General features: G+C 39.8%; 1 protein-coding gene across 1 annotated transcript in view; it reads left to right on the top strand.

Moving 5' to 3' along the window:
• Positions 1-2946: 2946 nt before the first annotated feature.
• Positions 2947-22738, top strand: part of LOC113034880 (E3 ubiquitin-protein ligase NEURL1-like) — a 34916-nt gene continuing 15124 nt past the window's right edge. Inside the window, exons 1-3 of the mRNA XM_026190015.1 lie at positions 2947-3255; positions 9011-9252; positions 11538-11859. Coding sequence (XP_026045800.1) covers positions 3222-3255; positions 9011-9252; positions 11538-11859 — 598 coding nt within the window. The 5' untranslated portion in view covers positions 2947-3221. The remainder of the gene's footprint in view (positions 3256-9010; positions 9253-11537; positions 11860-22738) is intronic.

The following is a 22738-nucleotide window of genomic DNA, read 5'->3' as shown; positions in this document are numbered from 1 at the left end:
CTGTGACTTCCATGTAGGGATTACTGAACCTAGCAGGGACTTGCTCCGGGGTCCAAGAAAGAGAAGCAAAACAGTGTTCTTTTTTTTTCTTTTGAAAATGACTACAAAGAGACATAGAGCAAACCACAGCATTTACACAACTACAAATGTAACAAACAGCTATAAATAAACACACAACTACTAGAATGGGTGCAAAGTAATTGCAAAAAAGAGACATGAAACCACAAAGAGACACAAGATAACTAAGAAAATGGATGCAATGTGCATTTCTGCAGATGTGAAATGTTGTAACACAACCACAAAGAGATGCAAAAGGGCTACAAGAGTTGAGGTACAAAGAACCATATTTTGGAGATATACAAAATTACACTTAAAACATCTAGAATAACTAATAAAAGACGCGAAACAACTACAAAAATATGCAAAATGTCTGCAAAAATAATGAACACTGATGCAAAAAAACAACAACCCTGCACATTGTGACTGCAAAGAAATACAAAACAACTACACCATGATCCAAAACAACTACAAAGAGTTGCAAGAATAAATGACTGCAAGGGATGCAAGCGTCTACAAAATAGTTAGAAAAATGAATACAAAGAGCCAAAAAAAAAAACTATTGCAGAATGACTTTAAAATCATGCACGATGGCTTATTAAAGATGCAAAACAACTACCAAATTATAAAAGTGGACAACAGAATTACAAAGACTTGGAGAAGAAAAGAATACAATAGAAGAGAAAGGCAACTTTACTGACATTTGGGAATGTAGCGTAAAGTGCTTTGGCGTCCATAGGGACTAAGTAAAGCGCTATACAAATATAGGCCATACAACAGTTAGTGCACATCAAAATAAAATTTCAGAGCATCTAAATCTAAAGGTGTGAATATATATGTATTTTTAAAACTAGAATATAGACACATAAGAATATAAGGGCAATATGTCTCTATACACTATTATTAGAAAGGAAAAGTGTACTAGAGGCATAAACAGGTGCAAAACTATTACAAAGAGATGCAAAGACTACAAATAGAAATACCCAACAACAACAAATATAGGTATGTAAAACAAAGGTGTATTCTAGCCATGCAAAGCTGCAACAAAGACATCTGCAAAAATATCATAGCTATATGTCAGTCTGTTTATTTATATAAGGTTGTGCCATTGCATTTATATGAGATGACTCACACATCACGGCACCGTAACAGGTTAGGTATGGGGTGCTACTTAGAGCTTACACAAATAACACACATTTCGGGGGTTTTTTGTATTTTCTAAGTGATCTTTTGCAATTGCTAGGTATTTTGGCAACTTTCCATGGTGCATGATTAGCAGCATGCAGTTTTGAACTATTACCGTAGGACACAAACCATCACGTTTTATCATTTCACAGTGAACTGCACTTCTTCTTGTATTACAGAACAGCCAGTCAGTTTTTTGACAGCCCAGTGATCAGGTGGCATGTCATACACCATTAAGCATGACTGCGATCGCTACGGGGTCCATGCTATAAATTCCTAAGTGTTCTGTTCACACATTTTGTTTTGATACTTTTAGTTTATCTCTGCTTTCTTTGACAAATAAAATTGTTTTGACCACTTTTCATAGAAAATGACGATGTAAAATGCTGCATGAAAAACCCCAAGTCATATGGCTTTACCCCCGTTGGAAATTGCTTACAGACAGTCAAGTAAACCGCAATCAGTTTGTATAAACAACACAAGAATATAGCCCATGCTACTGAGCCAATACAGTGTCTCACAGGCCTGGCTGCTGATACAAGTTATATAAATGCTAAAGCGACAATAAGGCAGATCCTGAGAGGTGCCCGCTGGGAAACATGGCCAGCATGCCAACTCTGAATGTCTAGAGCCAGACACTTTGGAGATGTGTGTGCAACAAGCTCTTCCTTTACTTTAATTTGAAAAAGGTCAGTTATATTAACATTTTCAATGTGAGATCACCCCCTTTGATTTAACAGGTGGAAAGTCCAGTCATGATCTGGAAATTTGAAAATGTTGCACTGAATGAAAGTTGTTCTGAGATCTGCTTGCATGCATAAAAAAAACTTTTCCAGCTCAAAGATCAATCAAAGCTCTCAAATAAACCTAATATACTACATGGCCTCCCTGTTTCACAGCACCAGTATCGCATTGAGCCTCAAGCCAGGAGTGTCTTGCTCTGGTCATCATGGCAACTCCTCTGCCAAGACCCATCAGAAAGTGTCTTTATTTATCCTCATACACACTGCCAAGTAAATCTTGAAATGCTGCTCTGAGTACAGATGTTGGCATTAGAGGAACATAAACTCCTTAACCTGTTGTTGGAAGGAACTTCTTCCAGCTGTGTGACATATCTTTATGGCTGATCAAGTGGATTAATCCTCCAGAGGGATGCTTGAGGTCACAACTGGATTTTTATGCCAAAACAACTACAAAAATCAGACACTGTCAGAAAATATTCTTCCTTGGATTTTTTATTTTACCATCTATTGAATTCAGTGAGTTTCTCCATGGGAATGTAAATTGCCTACTTGGGGGGGGGGGGGGGGGGGGGGGGAGGAAGATGAAAGGATAGTAGGGACAGCACACATGGTGGGCAACAAGTGGGGTGGAAAACCGAGCGCCACGTGCTTGATATACTGTGGTGCACCAGCAGTAGCCACTACACGAACTGTGGAACACGAGGACACAACATGATTATGAAAATGATTAGAAATTTTACAGTTTAATAAAAAGTATTAAAAAAACAAAAACAAAACAAGCTCTTTGTTGGATGAGTGATTCCTCGCAGTCGTACAATGTGAACAGAACACTGTACTGGAGATAACTGTGCTTTAAGTGTCTATATAATCTGGGAATATAATAACTATTTCTTGCTAGTTAACGCTCTTGAAGTCTGCTCTGGTGACTACAGCGTCAATAGTCCTGTGAAGCTCCACCTCCACTACCACCTTTTATGTTAATTTCCGCGCGGACTGAAGTGAGCCACTGCGTGCTGGATCTGTTAGTTGCTGTGAGCTGCTGCTTGATGTCGATGAATCTTTGGATAGACACAACCTAACGCTGAATCACTGTCGGGACTCTTTTTTCCCCCCCTGTGCGTGTGTGAACAGTGTGGTGTCCATATAATGTCGCTGCTGAGGACGCGAGGCTGAATGTGAATACTGTGGATCCAGGTCGCAGTTAGAGGGAGAGGTGAACGCACCTTGCATCCAGCCATGGGAGGTCAGATCACCAGGAATACCTTTTACGGTAAGGGCATCTGGCGTCACCGGACAGGAGAGCGTGTGCCGATTGTTTATTATGCGCCACAACTGTAATATTATAAGAGGAGACGATATAAACGAGTTGTAGGCTTGGCTTGTGCAGCTTCAAGCCAGTGTGCATGAAAACTGTAGGCGTCCTGGGAGCCTAAAATAAAGGAGAAGTGAAATTACAGCCGCTTTGGCCAAGTTTAAGCACCATTTGTAAGTCACGACTGGTTTAGGATTAAAGACACTGGTGTTTTTTTTAAGTGTGAAAATCCTCTGCGACATTTTAACCGACTTCCAGCAAAAGAAACCAAACAGGACAAACTGAACTGAGCTGGTTAGAGGATTAAATAGCCTTCAACTTTTTTTTTTTTACCCACCTGCTTGTTATTTTTATTTATTTATTTATCTCTGCCTTTAGTTGATGCCTAACACTTTTAGAGTCTCCTGCCTCTTTTTAATGAACCTGCGTGTCTGAAATTATAATAGTGAGCAGGTACAGGGTATCTTGTTTCCTCTGCTTTTTGCTTGTATTCTGTTTCACTTTTTAGGTGTACGTTCAGTGGTAAAAGTCATATAGAACCCCGTTTAGTTTTGAATGATTATTGGGAGTCTGACACTGATATAAGTACACACAACATGCATTTAGTAAAATTTCTTAAACCTGTTATTAAACTATGCTGAGCACTAAATGAATTTAAGATGACTGTGGTCTTTTGTTTTTTTTTTAAGCGTTTAACTCGTTAGTGCTGTTTTATTAAGATTAAGCATTTAAATTTAAAGTTGGCACAGTAAAAGTTCATGTATCAGGCATTAGGGTAGAGCTGAAGCAATACTTTGAATCGATTATTCAGTCTCCAGAAACATAATGCTTTTGGATATGTGATTGTTTCAGTTAATTCCCAAGTAAACCAAGTAGAAAGTTCTCTGGCTCTGGCCTCTCACATGTGATGGTTTGCAGATTTTCTGTGGCTTACTCATTTTAAATTTAATAACCTTGAGTATGAACTGATGGTTGACGGGCAGGGAATTTTGATGAGTTTACGCTCTTTTCTGTCATTTTATGGAAGAACATGAAGTGACTAATAAAGAAATATAACCATCAGGTAAATTGAATTATAAGAATCCCATTAATAGCGTCTTGTTGGGGGCCTAACTGATGCAGTTCTAGTGTTACACTATGTCTTTTGTGGGATGTAGTGTTTTGATTAGCTTTCAGTTGCTTTACATCAGCAAAGATTTGCCAGATGATTGAATGCTCTGTGGTTTTTGGTTCCTAGTTATTGTAAACAGTCCACATACAGTAAATGCCACAAGTCTGTGTGGCCTTATTTGATAGAAACCTGGCATTCTCTTGTATTTCTGATCATTTGTGACCATTATATTTCAGTGAACTCAAGTCAGATTAACTAAATTGGATAGAAATAATTTTATACCAGCACAAATGATCTTCCACTGTCTCTGGCTATAAATGTTTTAGGACAGCAACAGTTTTTGGGTTCATTTTTCTGTTCAGGTGGTACAATGAAGGTGATAACTTATATAGAGTTTACAGTCTTCCTTTTCACTTTTTATTCAGGTCTCCAATGCTGTCTATCAGCACCAACCTGCCCATCCTATTTTTCTAACTTTTACGTTCCATATCCATATTATAATATTTTTGGTTTCATCTCTCTTCCATATTGGTATTATCTTGCTTTAGTTTACAATTGCAGTTTGGTACTTTTTGATATACCAAGTGCTTTCTAGCACACCCAGATGAACCAGTTCATGTGATCCCTTTTCCAGTTTCAGTTGTAGGGTCCACTGGTGTGACACAATACAGGTGCAGACAGGGGCACAGCTAGAAGTTCTTGGCTGTCAGCCATGTGTTCAATCGGGGCCCTAAAAATGTAAACCTTAATAATCCCTGTCGCATTGCAGGGCCCACCTCCATCTTAAGGGCTCATGAATCATTCAACCTTCACTCCTCCCCGTTTGGTAAACCTTCATGACGACTCTGGCATGCATTGTTCTTACTTAAAAATTCTTTAGTTCGATGTTTTCAAATAGGAACACTGCATTTTTGGACGGTTTTGGACTGTTGCTGAGAAAATAAAAACAAGACATTTCAAGGTATCACCTTGAGCTGTGAAATTGTTTGACATGTTTTCATAATTTTCTAGAGCAAACAACTAATCCAGCCCAAAGTTTACATCATGTTACAGTCCAGTATACATCTTTAACACTGTGCATGTATACCTGTTAGCTCATGACAAATAAAATAGGCTTTCCTTTAGGTTTTTTAAATAAAGCAGTTTAAAAACAATGAATTGATCTAACATTGGAAACAAAACCCACTTAAACAGATTCAAGTGATGGTCCTGTCAAACCTGAACTAGGCGCAGCCCTTTTACAGAGGCCTCATACAAAGCATCTTCTCTGGTAAGACGTTTAAAAACTTTTAAATCACAAATGTTTATCTCTTATTGAAACAACGCCAGCTATGACATATGTGGAAAAAGCTAAATGTGCCCTGGAGCTCTTTAGAATGCATTTGAGGGGCCACCATGCCTTGATACTAACGTCACACCACATTAGGGCCTCTGCTGAGGCGTCTTAGTAAGACCAAGCCTCAGGATAAAACACAGAGGAGCGTAGGAGGCCAGGTGACACTGGCCAGGGCCACTCATTGTCTCTGCACTGTTTGTCTTTTCCAATTAATGACAGCAGAGGCAGTCACATTGTGTGCGGTGGTGCATTAAGTAACATTATCCTTAAGTTGCTCATCTGACGTTTGTCATGGCACCTCTCTTTTATCATGGCAGGGCTCTGGTCGGTGGTTACCCTGACGTCACCGTCGGGTTGCATGACTTTTTAAACACACTTCAGCAACCATTGTATCATCAGCACTTTTGGCTCTAATCAGTTGTCATCTACAGTAAATCAAATGTGGTATTTTTATTTATCCTTTTATTTACTTTTTTGACTTTCATAGTTTATATAGTCCTTTGAAAGTTGTAAACCCCTGACAGGATGTCTGGGTTGTGGAAATAAACCTTCAGCTGATTAAAAAAAAAAAAAGAAAGTCTGTAGAATTCAATTTCACAGCAGCAGAAATGGTAGTAATATAGCAAAAATGAAAGAATATATTGGATTCTCTGGTTAGATGGTGGAGGATAAGAGACGCCACGGTCTGCAGGGCCAGTGAGGTGAGGTGTTGCTTCTGTTTTCAACCCTAACAGGAAATATTCTATTCTATTCTCAAGCCTGGTCTTTGATGGAGTACAATGCAGTGCTGTTTTGTTTTCCCCAAGACATCACGTCTGACACGACGTCATGGATGCAATATGGTTGAAGGGTTTGTTATGACTTCATTTAAGACCACTGTTGTGCACAGAGCACAATTAAGCATTGTTCAGCATTGACAAGAGCATGCAAAAAGCTTACTAAATACACTGTGCTGAGTACAGAACACTTGGCAAAGGCTCTCTGATTGTGATTTGAAGGGCAGGACTGGACAGAAATATGTGACAACGATTCCCATTTGACAGCATTTGTAATTATTTTTCAGGGTTGACTATGACAAGTTTTTTAGATTTTTTTTTTTTAAAATATAAATCATGTCTTCATCTACTGCTCAAATCTCTGTCTCTGCCCTAAAATTAGAACGCTGTGATGTTCTATTAAACCTGGCCTCAGAAGTCACATGGCGACTCGTCTCCAATCCTGGCAGTCCTAACTGATTTGTCTCTGTGGTGCATTATATACCTCTTGACCTTCCAAGGTCAATTAAAGGAGAGCAAAAATAGCTGTCTTTCAGCAGTGGCTCACATTCTCCTCTTGCAGACAAACACAAGCTGCTCATACACAGTCTTCCAAGTTTAGGTGCGAAAATGCAACCAGTTCCCGAGGATGAAGAAGCGTTAATGAGGCTTAAATTATTTATTTTGTTCACACTTCGTGCTCGATGGTATTTTAAAACCCTGAAATGCTGCTGTAGACGAGGTCGGCGTTTTATGGAATAAAATCTGTATCAAACCGTGTCGTGAGATAAAAGTTATTTGTGTTATCAGTAGAATAAAAAGTTGGGTTTTGAGTGAGCCAAAGTTTGTGAGAAAACACCTCCTCCATTAAAACCACAGTGACCTTGGTGTGGTCCTTTTGAAGAGGAATGTAGGAAATGAGAATGGGGAGAGTGGATCCAAATGAGAGGGAGTCCGTGTGAATCATGATTATGAAGGCTTTGAGATTGGACGTTTGGGGGGGAAAAAAAAGCTGGTTCTCTTTTATGAGTTACTGTAAGTGGGACAAGTTGTTCACATTTTCACATGGGAAAAAATCTAGAAACCCGGGTGCATGGTGTGACTCACTGTGTACCTGTGGAGTTTTTTTTTTTTTTTTTTTTTTTTTTTACCACTTCCTCTGACTTACAAATCACAATAAATGCCTCACATTTTGCACCACTGATTTTGTAGCGTCACGTGTACGTGACTTTCAGACATAAAGACTTATGATAAGATTGATATATGCTCATTAAAACACGAGCCGTAACTGGAAATAACATGTTAACAGCCATTCCTCACTATTATTGGTGTAGCTTTGAATATACTGTATTGGCCAGCTGAACATACACGCATCAAGAACTCCCGTAAGATCCCAAAGGTCATTTTCTCCTTGGCTAATTGTGGTCTTATTTGTGTGTAAGTTGATCTTTTTTTTTTTTCTTTGTCCTCCGCCTCCTTCTGCTTCCTTTACCGCTTTCTGCTGATTATCAAACAAAAAGTTTTCCACAGAAAAAAAAAGAAAACCAAATGCAGCACAAATCAGATGATTATCTTGAAAGATGTAGAATAACAAAAGTGAGATTTCGGTGTTACCGGAAATGACCATTTACTGAAATGAGAGTGTTTTGCACAGACTTCTCGCAGCTGCATTGTTCTCCTAAATTACGGTGCCAGGAGAGCAGGTCTGTCTTTGTGCTGTTGGGTTTGTGTTTTTTTTTTTTTGTTGTTGTTGTTGTTTTGTTTTGTTTTTTAAATCCAAGGACATTTAGCTTCTAATTTACAATACAGGTGCTATTACTGTGCTACCGTGAGAAGATGGAAACAGACTTATGCTTTAAATTGCTTAAATAAATGTAATTGCTTCTGTTTGTCTATCTGTCTGTCTCTTTGTTAGCAGTCTAGCATCCAAAGTTTTTAAGATTTCATTTTCAAATTTTTCGTGACGGTAGTTACCAACAAGAACTCAAGCTGATTTAGTTTTTGCGAAAATTGGGTCAAGGTCACACCAAATGTGAAAATCAGTCCAAACGTTATGTTACCCATGATTTCTTTTTATGGATCATCTTTAAACTCTACAACAATATACTAGGCCTTGGAGTACCAAAATTGGATAAGCATTTGACTTGACCGTCATTGTTGCAAGTTGACCTTGCAAAATATCATATATCATATATATGGGCATGGAAAAAGGGCATGGAGAGAGCTATACAACACGCTTTTTATTTTCTCAATACAACACTATACAACTATAGCCCTTGCCCTTTGGGGAAAGTTGGGTTCTCTGAGTGCTTTTGTTACCAAATTGGATAATTCAGGAGAATGAACCAGCCAGTGTGGTCCTGCAGTGGTACAGACAGCCTGATTCAATACTGCAGTCAAATGTAATCTAATATTTGGGTATTTTACTGTAAATTGCACCCCAAGAAAATTAACTCCCCCTCAACCCTTGACCAAAATAACCAACTCTTACGCTTCTCATTCTTCACATAGATTCCCTAAATGGACCGTTTCCAGCAGGACCTCACCGATATCACCACAAGCCCAAGCGCTGCCTTCCCATCCAGCCATGTGGAAATTTGTCCTCCTTCCCTCTGCTCTTCCACCCAAGCACCAAGGGCTCGCAGATCGTCATGGACATGTCTCAGAGAACTGTCAAGAGACAGGCCAGCTTCTGCAATGCCATCACCTTCAGCAACAGACCTATCGCTGTATATGAGCAGGTTCGACTGAAGGTAAACGATGCACTATTCGAATGTCATTTGTATTCACAGGGATAATTACTATTGGAGCCCCGGTATGCTACACACAGAAAATGACTGGGTTAAAAATTGACCTATTGCACAATGAGTCCAAAGTCCGACACCAGAACTAGAGCACAACTGGTTGTCATTTTCATAATTTCCTGTAACAAAAAAGTTACTTTACAAAACCATAGATTAGCACATCTTGTACTTTCTGATATTATTACAGTCAATTACTGAGAAGATCCAAATTGTGAGTGTGATGAAAAGTAGTCCTCTTTTATCTCTGTCCCTCTAATTCTGTTAGCATGTTTTCATTTTCTTCTCCCTGCCTGTCTGCCTCCCTTTCTTCATCCCAGCTCTTCACTCTCCTGTTTTCATTTTCTCTCTTTCCTCTCTGTGCTCTTGTGTGGGCCAAAGCGGCAGCAGCTTAGAACAAGTTTCCACTTCACCTATCAGGCCATCTATGTCTCGAATGTGAGAGAGTAGGGCAAGCACTGCCATGTGAGGAACACTGTTATCTGGCACAGTAAATGCAAAGTAAATAGTGCTTCGAAATAAGACAAAAATCGTTTGCAGGTGATAAACATACCGAGGTAACCAATCTTGAAAGTGATAAGTTGTTTTTTTTAGCCCTGCTAGTGGTTTGGCACTATGATGGGAATGTTGTGCTGTCTGTTTGTTCAGACTGAAATATCTCAACTATTGGATAAATTGGCATGAAACTTACAGACATAGAAGCCCATCCGTCCATCTATTTTCTTAAGCACTCATCCAGCCAAACCAAATTAAATTCCTCAAGATAAGTAAAAATAACCTCAGTAACTCTATGTAAATGATTGATGTAGCCACATTTCAAAGCCTCGATGTTAGCTTTGCTTAGACAGGCTTCGCCATGCAGCGGGCCATATTATTTCGCAGATAGTTTCTTTCAAAATGCTCCAAGAGGCACAAACAGCACAAACATGGTTGAGAGGTCCACTTCAGTGAATTGAATTAGTGCAGGAGAGTTCAAGCAGACAACCATCGGCTACAGCTCCCTCTATGTCAGCATTGTGGACCACATGTGAGCGATAACGTTAATAAGGTTTATTTGCCCGCACAGGGAAATTCTTTTGCAATCACATTTCCATACACCAACATGGAGCAAACACATCTTTTTCAATACGTAGGGACACTTTCATTGCACCTTGAGGTTGTTTTGGCTAAACCACCTGGGCAGGCCATGTGTTGCCCATGTTTAGAAATTTGATGGCTTGAGGAATAGACAAGACATGGATGTTGCTTCTTGTTGTTCTGAAAAGTGAAGCCAAGGTGGAAGTGCCTCTGGTAGTACAAATTATTCCTGTAGTAAACAGCCTCCACTTTCCGGATGATTGTATTGGAACAAGTGCTAGTTTCAGAACAAACAGAATAAAACCTGAAGTAAATTTTGTAAATTATGAGTACACTCATGGGCCAATGACTTGCCAGTCACATGTGAGTATTGAGTAGCATGGTATCACTCACTTTCTCTGTAATGTCTTCCACGTGCTGCTGAGGCTTCACCATGAGACTTCACTAAACAATGGGTGATGTCACCATTGTTATATCCATCTTTCAAACACATTAACAGCCATAGTGGTTAATTTAAGCCTTACCAGTTTTAATTGGTATACTGGCTTGCAATTGGGACAGTGGTGTAATCATCAGCTGTTGGCATGCTAGAAGATAAGCTGTTGGACATGATTATCATCAGTTAGACATTTTTACCATGGTGACATTCTTAAACTCAAAGCGACACTGCACAACAAGTGCATATGTGTCTGTAGACTCTAGATATTTTTGGACAATATTTTAATCTTAATGCTCTTATAGTATATGCCTTTAATGCCCAGTACATGTTTCTGCCATTCTAATGGTTCCCATAGGCCATTTGTCATGGTGCTAACATGCTCCGATCTATCAGGCAAAACATTTTGGATTGTATCCATTTACATAAAGAAGTCACATTTCACAATAATCTAGGACTAGCTGCTCTTGGCACTGACAAAACACAGTCATACCACTTTAAAGGTAATTGCAGCTATAATTATGACTGGGTGGAGGTAAAAAATTACCCAAATGCAAGCTTTGAATGTCATGAATTAATCACAGTGCAGTGCAGGTAGTATCACTGCAACTCAGCAGAAACTATGCCGGCCCAAATTTGGCTTTATTCTTTTTAGCTCATATTTTATCTTGCATATTTATCTTAATTAAATTATCTTCATTGATTTAAAATATGTTCTCTCCAGATCACTAAAAAGCAGTGCTGCTGGAGTGGTGCTCTACGTCTTGGTTTTACATCCAAAGACCCATCAAGGATCAATCCAGACACCCTGCCCAAGTATGCCTGCCCTGACCTGGTCTCCCAAAGTGGCTTCTGGGCAAAAGCACTTCCAGAGGAGCTCTCCAATGAGGGAAACGTCATCTCGTTTTGGGTAGATAAGAAGGGCCGGGTGTTCTATCGAATCAACGACTCCAGCCCCATACTGTTCTTCAGTGGGGTACATGTCTCAGAACCCCTCTGGGCTCTCATAGACGTCTATGGCCTCACTAGGGGGGTCCAACTGCTAGGTGAGTCATGCATTCAGAGGCAGGTCTACGTTTTATTATCTCAAATATTTTATTTACTCCCAAAAACCTTTAAAACTACTCATATTCCTGCCAGTTCTAAGTTTGATTTGTGCTCTATTTACAGCTGTTGTAATGATCTTGCATTAGCTCATGAGACCCATTAAGGAGGCTAAGCTGAAATGGTAAACATTATACTGTTAAACATCAGCTAGAAGTTATCTCACAGCACCTCTCTGCCTGGGTAGACACTTACAGAGTTGATAGCATTGCTGCAGACTCTGTGTTCTTGGTGTAATGCTTTGCCACTGGAAAAACACTCTGCATCTGCTGCTTTTTCATCAAGTGATTAAAAGGTGATGTTACATACAGCTGCACTGCTTTTCCCACACCGGCCAAATGGCTCAGTGGAAAAAGATGGTGGGAGATTAGGCAGATTGTATAGTTAGCATGGCCGTTAGTATCAAAGAAATTTCCCTGAAGGGAGAATTTCAAAATGTCTGAAATCTTTTCTTACAATTCTGCCGTGCTGCTTAAAGGGTCATTACATCAAAGAAATGTGAAGCAAACCGGTCCGTCCCAATTATTAACAGCAGTGTTTCATCAATCTAAACCATCTCAAGTGTGTTTGGATTGGTGATTGTGTTGTATTTATGAAACACATCATAACCAAGCCAGCTTTTGAAAACAATGCAAATGGACAAATAGGAATCCTTGTGGTTGCCTCAGTACTTATTTATAACCATTTCCAAGAACCGCACTGCCTCTCCCTCTAAACAAAAGAGGCTGTCAGCACCAGTAATAAAAATAGAAGAGGCTCCCATATTGTGTAGATAGTGCCATTTAACCTTATTTCTTGTGGTGTGGTTGACAGCGAGAAGCGTGCTATCTCGTGATGGGCTGTTTGGTATCCAGCGCCAGAGTGTAGCTATCTGGGGTTCACTGGCCTCATGGTGCTGACCAGCACATTGCTCTTGTTCTTTCACAAGAGCAATGTGGTGTGGTGTTCATCCCAACAGGATAGACGACAGTAGGGATGATGTCAGGTAATGAGATGTTTGGGGTGTTTTTCCAAGACAATCAAATCAGTGGAATGTCTCACTCTGTGGATCCAAGTCTGAGTTTGACTTCGTTTGACATGCAGTCAACTTGCCTTCAACCCAAACTCGGATTCATATGTTTAAATGAAAGTCCCATTGGTATAATAAGAGAATTTTTCCGTTTTACAATTACAATTAAATCTGGGGTTTTCTGGAATGTGAGATCATACTTTACGCAATGTATGCCTGTGTATAATGTGAATGAGGCCAGCAGCCATAAATCCCACAGTTTCTACTCTAGTTTTTCCATATTGATCACTTTTATCCTCACATTGATGGCTTAAACCGAAAAGCCTCAGCCCTCAGTCAGCTAAAGGATCACTTGGCTATCAGCTTTCCTCTATAGCCTGAGAACGTCACTGCTCAAGAGCATGGTATATCTCAAAAGGCCAGTATTGTCTCAGGGGTTGGCTGCAGTTCAACAAACACTTAGCCTGAAATATGGGCAGACACATCAAAGTCTGGTGTTGCAAACTGGCATGCAATTTCCTTTAACAGAAGGCTGCTTTTTGATTCTTAATGATGCTTAAAAGCTGAGCCAAATTTCACCTGTTGTGGGCTTACACAATCTGCCCAGGTGGGAATTATAGATCGCCAGCAGTTTTTTTTAATTTTTTTTAACAGAAGACAAATTGTACGAGGAGCTGTGAATAGACTCCACGGAGTGTGGAGAAAGGCTTGGTTGGGTGACCTTGATTTGGCTTTTGAGATAAATGTGCAGGACAGTTTAAAAAGAAAAAAAGGCAGAATAAGATGCGATCAATTGTTTACTCATGATGATGATGATGATGATGATGATGATGATGATGATGATGATAATAATAATAATAATAATAATAATAATAATAATGTGCATCACTGATTAGATAATGTGCTTCAGGAGTGTTAAAGGGCTTCACCACTAAGTTTACATAGGACTACTTTAGTACAGAGGGAGTACTCCACTCCACTCAAATTTAGGACCGTTGCAAAATCGTTTCTACTCAGCCAAACAACTCACTCCAAGACATTTCAGTCAGAGGTTTCGCTGCAGGTGCCTGATGTGGCCTCAAGATGCTAATCTCCAGCACTGATGACGGCTGTTATGTTCACCTCTTCCCGAACATGAGATTTAATTTACATTATAAGCTGAGAGTCTTCATATCCAACCAATTCCTGATTCAAGTGACATCTTTGGAAGCAATTTATCAGATTTCATGCACCTCCCTCAGAGCCGCAGATGATTTCATCAAGATTTTCTCCCAAATGCATTTCCTAAGCACTGTAAACAGACTTTTATGTTTAAAAACCGAAGGCCGCATCAGAGACCGGAGCTTGATTCATTTAGAAAAATGTCAGCTTTTGGTATTTAGTTGGTATTTATTTACATTAATAGATATATGAGATTCAGCATATCAGAAGTCTGTTTTAGTCCATTTTTAAACATGTCTTCTTTGTTTCACTTTCAGCTTAAGAAAATCTATGGTATGATAACAGATTTCACTTCTCGTAACATTTTATGTCTATTCCTGTAAGCCGAACCAGTCTTGTCTTATTACCTCATTCCTCAGCTGACACGGCAGACACTGCCCTCCATTCACTTTGAGACACACATAGTGAGCTCGCTGTGATCTGATTTCATCCTTTATGTAAAAAGAATCCATGTCTTTAATATTTAATGGATTAATCATAATAATGTTCCTGCACACATCAGCATCACAACTGTTACTTCTGCAAAGTGCCACCTGAGTATTACTACCCTGTTAAAAGGTGATGGTTTGATTGTCTTTTCCTGCACAAATATTTTCTGTGATCCCTTCCAGGGTGAATATTTCTTAAAAATCTGAATTTATTCTGAACGCATGATGAAGTTTTATAATTATCCGAGTCATTTTTCAATAGATGTTTTTCATTCAGTGGCTGCAACCTCCCCTGAGGAGACGCAGTCAAAACTTTGTTGTTTTCTTTAGCCAGTGGCTTATCCGCATCAAACGCATGCTCTGCATCGTTCTCATACCTTTGTGTCCATTTGATCTTTTACAACCAAAACATGCTATATTAAGGGATTCAACCAAGCTGCTATCCGTCATCACCATTTCACTTGTGCTGCCTCTTAATGCGGTCTGCTGTCAAACAGCTTAACTGCTCTCAGGTCTTATTCTGATGTTCAAGGATCTTTTCCAGTGCAGTGTTGTTTCCACTCTTATCATGGGAGTGCAGTTCAGTAGCTAGCCACCCATGAAAGAAGCCAAAGGTGATCCTGAGATCAGTGAGACTGCTTGAAAGCTGAGATGGCGTTACGTAAGAGAGGAACCTAAATTAATCTGCTGAAATCAAACTGAGCCTCGGGGGTTGTCCAGACCAACAATGCTGCCCATGCAATTTAAGAAAGATCTGTTACATCACCACACTTGTCCTACTCACACAGCTATCAATAAAGACTAAAGTGCATTGCTTGGGCTTTGTACAGAACGGACTGTGCTGTTGAGGATGCACGACACTACCACTTTAGCCCTTAGTAAGATTGACAAAAGATTTCCTCAAGTGTATAATATGTCCCAAGCAGTATAACTGGTTTTAAAGCTCAGTTTTCTCAGCTGTGTTTTCATAAAAAGGTCTCTGTTTACTATGTTTCCCCTAGCAGTATAACCAAAAGCCTGGCTTTACGTAAACCTTTTTAATACCCCCCCCCCCCCCCCCCCCCCCTAATATGAAATCAAAAAGTGTTAGTTTTCTTTTCTTACTTGCTAACTTATAGGCAACTTGTCAAGCTACAGAAACCAGGTCATAAATATCTGAAAAGAAACACACAGGGAAATGGTACACCGTTTTGTGGTAAAAAAAATGTAATGGGGGATCCGAATGCTCCCTTTGCACCTATATAGCTGCAGTCTTAGCAGAATCTGTTTGTTTATGGGACGTATCCCAAGAGACCACACAGCATCCTCGGTTTTGTACAGGTATGATGGATTTTTTCCAAGTTAGATAAGCCGACAGAGTCAAAGGCATCTTTTGATAGATGCAAGATGCTTTACTGGGGGTTTGTTTACTAGAGGTAGATGAGTCACTTAATCACTGACAGAATGGTAGTGATCCGTGAGGCCGGCATCAGCTAACATCATCTGCAACCTGTCCTCTAGTCATTAGAGAAGAATCCAAAATGACTGCCAGACTGTCAAGAGGCTGCGTACCTCTCAGGTGATTAAGAGGGAACTGTTGACATCAATCATTTCCATACACGGCATTGCGACACATTAGACTGTAGAGCTTCATGGTGGGGAAAACTCCTGCTATTTGCTTTTCATGCTTACTAGCATCTTCAGGGACATCCCTAACATTTACACCTGATGAAACACAGGAAAGGTTCCTTTTTTTAAAAATGCATGCTGCATAGAATATCCGTAGTAGTTGCAAGTATCCATGCATGGCTTTGGCAGCTTCACTTAACAGTGGAGAGAATGTTTTTTAAAGTTGTCCACAATAAGGATAAATCTGTATTGCTTTAGTCATTTCTTGTGTTTTCACCTGGTAGATCATTAGACTGTGCATTATACAGAGATCTGAACTATTTTATTGTGGACTGGGAATTGTGATCCCTTAAAATTAGCACAAGTCACTCTCCTACTCCATAATAAAAAGATACCCAGTTTGCACTCTTTTTCCTGCCAGTCCAGATTAGTTTGGAGTGCAAATCTGACAACAACTGCAATCTTCATTTACCTTATGGCTGCTGCTACTGAAATGTTGGTTATCTTTATTATGATTCATCTTTCGACTATTTTAATTCCTAATTGTTTCAGTCTATAAAATGAGAAATTAGACATCACTATCCTTTAAATCAGCGCCATCAAACCAGCTATTTGCCAAAAGAGCTAATATTAATAAACATAAAGAACACAAAAAAGTTAGCATTGGCTGTATGTTTAAACAATTTTTAAGCTAGTTATTTTATTATAAAGTGACTCGGAGCTGACAAGCATGCACCTCCCTGTAATCATATAATTTATCCCTACTCGAGAAATATTGAAGATTAACACTGACGGGCCTCAAGTCCAAAGCAATAAACTCCACAGCTCTCATCATCATATTTTTCCATTTTAATGATGGAAGAGGTTTCACATCCAGCTTGTCTGGGTGCAGCTGCTGCTGTTGGCTGCCGCTGGAGCTGGTGAAGCTGTGGCTGAATTGGACCACACATACTGAAATATGCCAAGTCAAATATGGAAACATCAAGCACTAAACAGTTGTCAGAACAGTCTAACTTAGACAAGTTGGCTTACAGGGTTTAGATGATAGATGACTGCTAAATTCTTAGTCACACACACCTAAAGAATGGAGGGTGACCCTACCATAGTCCATGGAAAAATGTGTATTCCTCAAATCATTGGCAAGTGGTTGCCTCTTGTCACGCAGGCCTAGAGACCAGTTAGCAACCCCCTAGCACACTGGTCACTAAGGAACAATGTGTATTCTCCAACTGGTTAACAAGCGGTTGCTGGATGTTGCTGACATTTGCTAGCTGAAAGTGGTTCCAAAAAGTGTGGCATTAAAAACCCTGTTGCAATTGTTTTTGTTTCCTAGCAGAATGCCACAGTTGCCTTTAGTTTGCATGGAAGATGCCAGCTTATCTGCACCTTAGTAGAAAATGTATCATGTTGCTGAATCCTACACTTTTCCAAACGAGCAACTTTTACTGTAGTTACTTTAGTTGGCAAGTGTTTGCAGACAAGTTTCATGCAAACTGCAAGCGACCAGTTTGCTAGTGACAAAAGCAATCACCAGGATGTCTTAGTGCAGCACCATCTTTGCCACCAAATTTAACTAGTGACAGCCAGCAGGCTGGAACAACGACTCTTCAGTCTGAGAATACACATTTTTGTTGCAAGAGAGTCACAGACTAGTCTCTACATCTGTGTAATTGAGGCCTAAGCTTAAAGTTTACAACAGCGTCACTGTGTCAGTTAGTTTGGAGAAGATAAACATTCAGTAAATGTAAACATTAAGGACATTAAACATAGTAGTGTCTGTTATTTTTGGCAGTGCTGTGAAAACATGGAGTGTTATCAAAACATCTCCATGTTTTCCACGGATCAACCCTGGAAGGCTATCGAGGTAGCTCTTCTTATTATTATTAAAACGGTGGACCGATTACTGAGAATTTGATTGGTATATGAAACAATATCGACAAAATAATTGAGCAATTGCCTGTGAGACTGCAACCCAGATTCTTTAAATGATCACTTTATCAAATTTTCCCCAAGGGCCGCAGAGACTCTTAGTCCCATTTCAAATTTGTCGCTGAACAGATTTACAGTATTTCATCATGTGTCCATAGCAATTCTTTACTCTTGTTATTGTGTTACTTTCATGTTACTCAAATAAAAGCGAAACAGTTTGCAGTTGCCTTTGACTCATACCTGTTTTATCAAGAGAGATAAACTGCACACGATGAAAAGCTCGGTGCTGCACAAACATGTTTGACGAAACCTGATTGTGCTCTACTTTCCTTTCTTTGTGTCTATTTTTGTCTGTGCTCGCTCCGTGTGCCACATACTTATGTTCACTTGCTACAGATCTCACCTATTGTTTCTCTTGTCAACACAGATTATGTGGCCTTTCACAAGGTTTGATTTGTGGATTAATATGTTATAAATATAGAGGCAGATCTGATAAGTGCAGTCGGAAACAAGTGCACGCAGGATTGGGTCAGTGGGGCTGATTTAAAAAAAGATTCAGTATCATAAAATGATGCCCAAAGTGGTTTCTGTAATAGCATACAAGTAAAACTTTTAATTCAGTTTTTATACTGTATCCAGTCATGATGTGGTCCTACCTTTTTCAAAGGGGCTTCATAAGGGAGCAGAACTAAACTCTTTGTTAATTTTGATTGATGAAGACACGCGATAGGCCTCAGGGTTCTTATTACCCTGAAGTACTGCAAATGGATGTTGTGCTAATACATTGGGTTTCTGGTCTGCTGCTTACAGCCAAATCCTCCAAAAACAATAAACTTGAAATTCAGCATGATAATAACAATATGCAAAGTCATCTGTCAAAAGTCAGTTTGCAGCCAAAGGCAAAAGGCAGACAGTGAGAGAGGAAAGCAAAAAGAAATGCTAAATGTCTCCATATTATAAACATTCGGTAAGTTCCTTGAGGTGAATTCTTTTGGCAGAATTAGACTGAAATCATGAATCATACTTCAGCTTGTCGCGCTTTTCTTTCTGTTTTCTTCAGCAGTTGCTGTCTGTGTGATGAAAACCTGAACAAATCGAACGAAAAGTGATCCTTTTTTTCAAGGGACTGGACATTTAAACCTGATTACAGTCGCATTATGATTTCGCAAGGCTGTGGACGCCGTCCCAAGTTTTCCTGTTATGGAAATTGCTGAAGCTTAAAACTTACGTTCCGGTCAAGAGGACATTTAGGCCCATGTTAATACCTTTTTGGGTAAAACGATGCAAGGCTAGAGAGGCCTGTGCAAGATCTGAGGTAACCTTACTCATTCCTAACTAGGTACATTGTCTTTGCTTCTATGTCATAACCAGTTTGATACTGAGGTTGCTAGCTCTCGGGCAAGTGATAAATCTATCCATAATCCACCCGTCCTTTAAGTTTAAAAAGAAAAAAAAAGAATAAATAAATCAAAATTTGTGGTCGTAAAGGTCATAAAAATAGCAGAAATTGCTATATTTAAATTATTTTTCTGTACTGCTGTATTTGAAATACAAATTATTAAACTGCTAAACATAACAGTCTCAGAGTATAGTTGTAGTGTAACTTGATAGTACAGATCTTTGTACTTGAGTCACCCTTTTATTTCATAGCAGCCAAACAATTCCCATTTGCATGCATGTTTGCAGCCAACCTTGCAAAACTATTTATTAACTTAAAAAGCATTTTTGAGATACAGTGTGGAGATACAACGTCAGTTTGGAGAAAACAAGACTCTTGGACACAGTCGTGTCAAAAGGACAACCTTTACTCCTTCTATCTAAATTAAGAGGTCAAGTAGCAGCCAGTTCAAATGATTGATTTTGATTCACTGAATGCAAGTGTGACAAACTCCGTAAAAGCAAAACGTTTTGACAGGTTGCCGGTCTGGAGCATTCAAGTGTGTGTTCACTCTTTAGAGGATTGTTGCAGTGTGTTAAAGTCAAAGCAAATTCACCAAAGGTCAGCATGTACAATGCTCTGAGGAATTCTAAAACCTTCAGCTCAGACTCTACAGGCCTCAGTTAGCATGTTAAATATTAAAGTTCATGCAAGTACAACCAGAAAAAGACTAATATATGAATAAGTATGGCTGAGACAGGAGGAAGCCTCTTCTCTTTAAAAAAAACAACAACATGACCTCATCTAGATGCTGTAGTTAGATGAAATGCTGTAGTGGGACCTTAAGAGCGCTGTGTATAAAGTAATGGCCGCAAATCCAGTAAACTGAAGCAACGTTGCGAAGAAGAGTTGGCCATAATTCCTCTATAATGATGTGACCGAATGATAGTCCTTAAGGAAACCGTTGCTTCAGTTTATTGCAGCTAAATGTTGTTCTATGGCTTATTGAGTCATGAGGTGTATGTACTTGTGAAAACTTTCTCTTTCATATGACTGCATGTTTTGGATGCTATGTAAATAAAGAGTTTATAGTACAGTGGCTTCAATCAGCACAAGGAAAGACCTGATAAATGACTAGCAAACAGAATCTGCAAATTCAAAGGAAGAATTGCCTTACTGTTCGTTTATTTTAGCATGCTGACTGAAAAAAAAAAAAAAATCAAAAGCTACCACTGAAAGCGTTTGAACAGTTGCTGGTATTTGGTATAATTATAGTGAAGTGATTGGGTGCTTGCCGAGGGGCCTTGAAGAGCCTTTCAGCTTCTATAGCTGCATTCAGGAGTCAGAACAGAGACGAGCTGGTTTCACCGTCCCCAAGACACACAGTGCATGAGTGTTACGCAACATTATGGCCCATTAGCGCTTCCCATTTCTCATGACAGTTTTTGGTCGCTTATATTTCCACTATTTTAAAGCCACTGTTAAGTGATTGCATAAAGGGCAGGGATAGCTCAGTAGGTAGAGTGGTTGCCCCATGATCGGAAGGTCGGGGGTTCGATTCCCCTTAACAGCTACCCTGAGGTACCCCTGAGCAAGGTACCGTCCCTACACACTGCTCCCCGGGCGCCCAATGGCTGCCCACTGCTTCACTGAGTGAATGGGTTAAATGCAGAGAGCAATTTCCCCACGGGGCTCAATAAAGTACAATAAAGTACAATAAAGTACACACTTTCTTTCTAAATGTGTCCATTCATCTCCAAGTAGTTATTTTATTAATGCTGCACACACACCCAGGAATGGCATGTTCAGCTTTTTGTTTTGTATTTTAATCACACATCCTCTCCTACAGGCCGGTGAGGTGTGAGTGGAGGACACAAGTGTACAGCTCCCTATAGCACTGTATTCTCTAAGTCACTTTTGAGTGTTTTTACTTGGATTATAACTAAGTAAATTAAATCTGCCAGACAGTCAGCTACAATTAAATAAGGGGCTTGATATAAACTAAAGGGCTGTATTTTGACCTAACATCTGCCAGAGTGTACACACTGGGATTAGAGTCCACTTATTTATGAGAGCTCTGTTTCTGGTGATCTCAGGGCTTGGAATTCACTTGATTTGTTGAACCAAAATAAATGCCGCTGGCCAGGCTATTATGCTTCAGCTGTGATTTAATCGGTGCAGATGGAATCGAACAGATTTTCAGGAAATCAAAATAGAAATCGTAATGGAGCCTGTCAGTTTTGGATCCAGGAAGCTGGACTGTACCGGGGGAAGCCTTTGGAGAGGAGGCTAATCACTTTCAGATGACCCGGTGAAGACGTGAAAGCGTGCTCTCTTTCCTGTGTGTCGATGTGTGCACAGATGTTCGCTTGATATTACTTTCACCAAAAACAATGAGATGAATCAATAATTGGAGAAATGTGTTTCAGATTGAGACACCTCATCAAGCAGTGGACGGTTGTCCAATGTGGAATTACCTAAGATGAGTAAGGCTGTGTAGAAGCACTGCATTACAGGCAGTTTCAGAAGGCTGACCCTAGAGGAAACTGTGCCCTTGAAGTGCTCAGCAGCGTCTTCATCTGCTGCCATTTCTCCCTTCAGTGTGTGCCCTTTACTTTTCACTATCACAATCATAAATTCTAAAAACCAATTGCTTAACTTGGTCTCTCAACATATGTGGCTTTTGTTGCACATGGGGTCCTATCATGTATCACTGTTATAGCTTTTAGACCCTCTTGCTTCACGTACACTTTCCTTAGTGAGCTCAGTCTGGGGTTTTTGTTTTTTTTTTTTCTTTCTTTGATAAGCGGAAGCCCATCCCTTTCCTTTTTGGGACAGGCGCATAACCCTCGCCAAACACCTCTCTTATGACGGATGACTTCACTCAGTCATTGCAGACAGAGCCCTGGATAGCTCTGCAATGCATGCATACTTACGGCAAATCCCCAAACGCACACACATATATGCACACGCACACAGTCGGTGCTGCTGACCTTGTATAGAGGTTGCAGCTTCATAAAAAGACCAAAATACCTCTTAATCTTGTTCTACCAGCGCAAGGAAGAGGAAGAAATCTCCCTCGTCTATATAGTGCCACGCCACTGTCTGACTGAGAGGTGTCCATGACTAAAAGAGGCACAGCATTCCCCAAAAAAAAGAATGTACATAAAAACAGCTCTATTGCAATATGTGCATTTCTTGTGAGTTACACAAGATGCAGTTAGCTCTTAATATAAAGCATACTGTTT

Source organism: Astatotilapia calliptera, chromosome 13, assembly GCF_900246225.1.
Source record: "Astatotilapia calliptera chromosome 13, fAstCal1.2, whole genome shotgun sequence".
In the NCBI taxonomy this organism is placed as follows: Eukaryota; Metazoa; Chordata; class Actinopteri; order Cichliformes; family Cichlidae; genus Astatotilapia; species Astatotilapia calliptera.
This window is presented reverse-complemented; position numbering and strand designations above follow the sequence as displayed.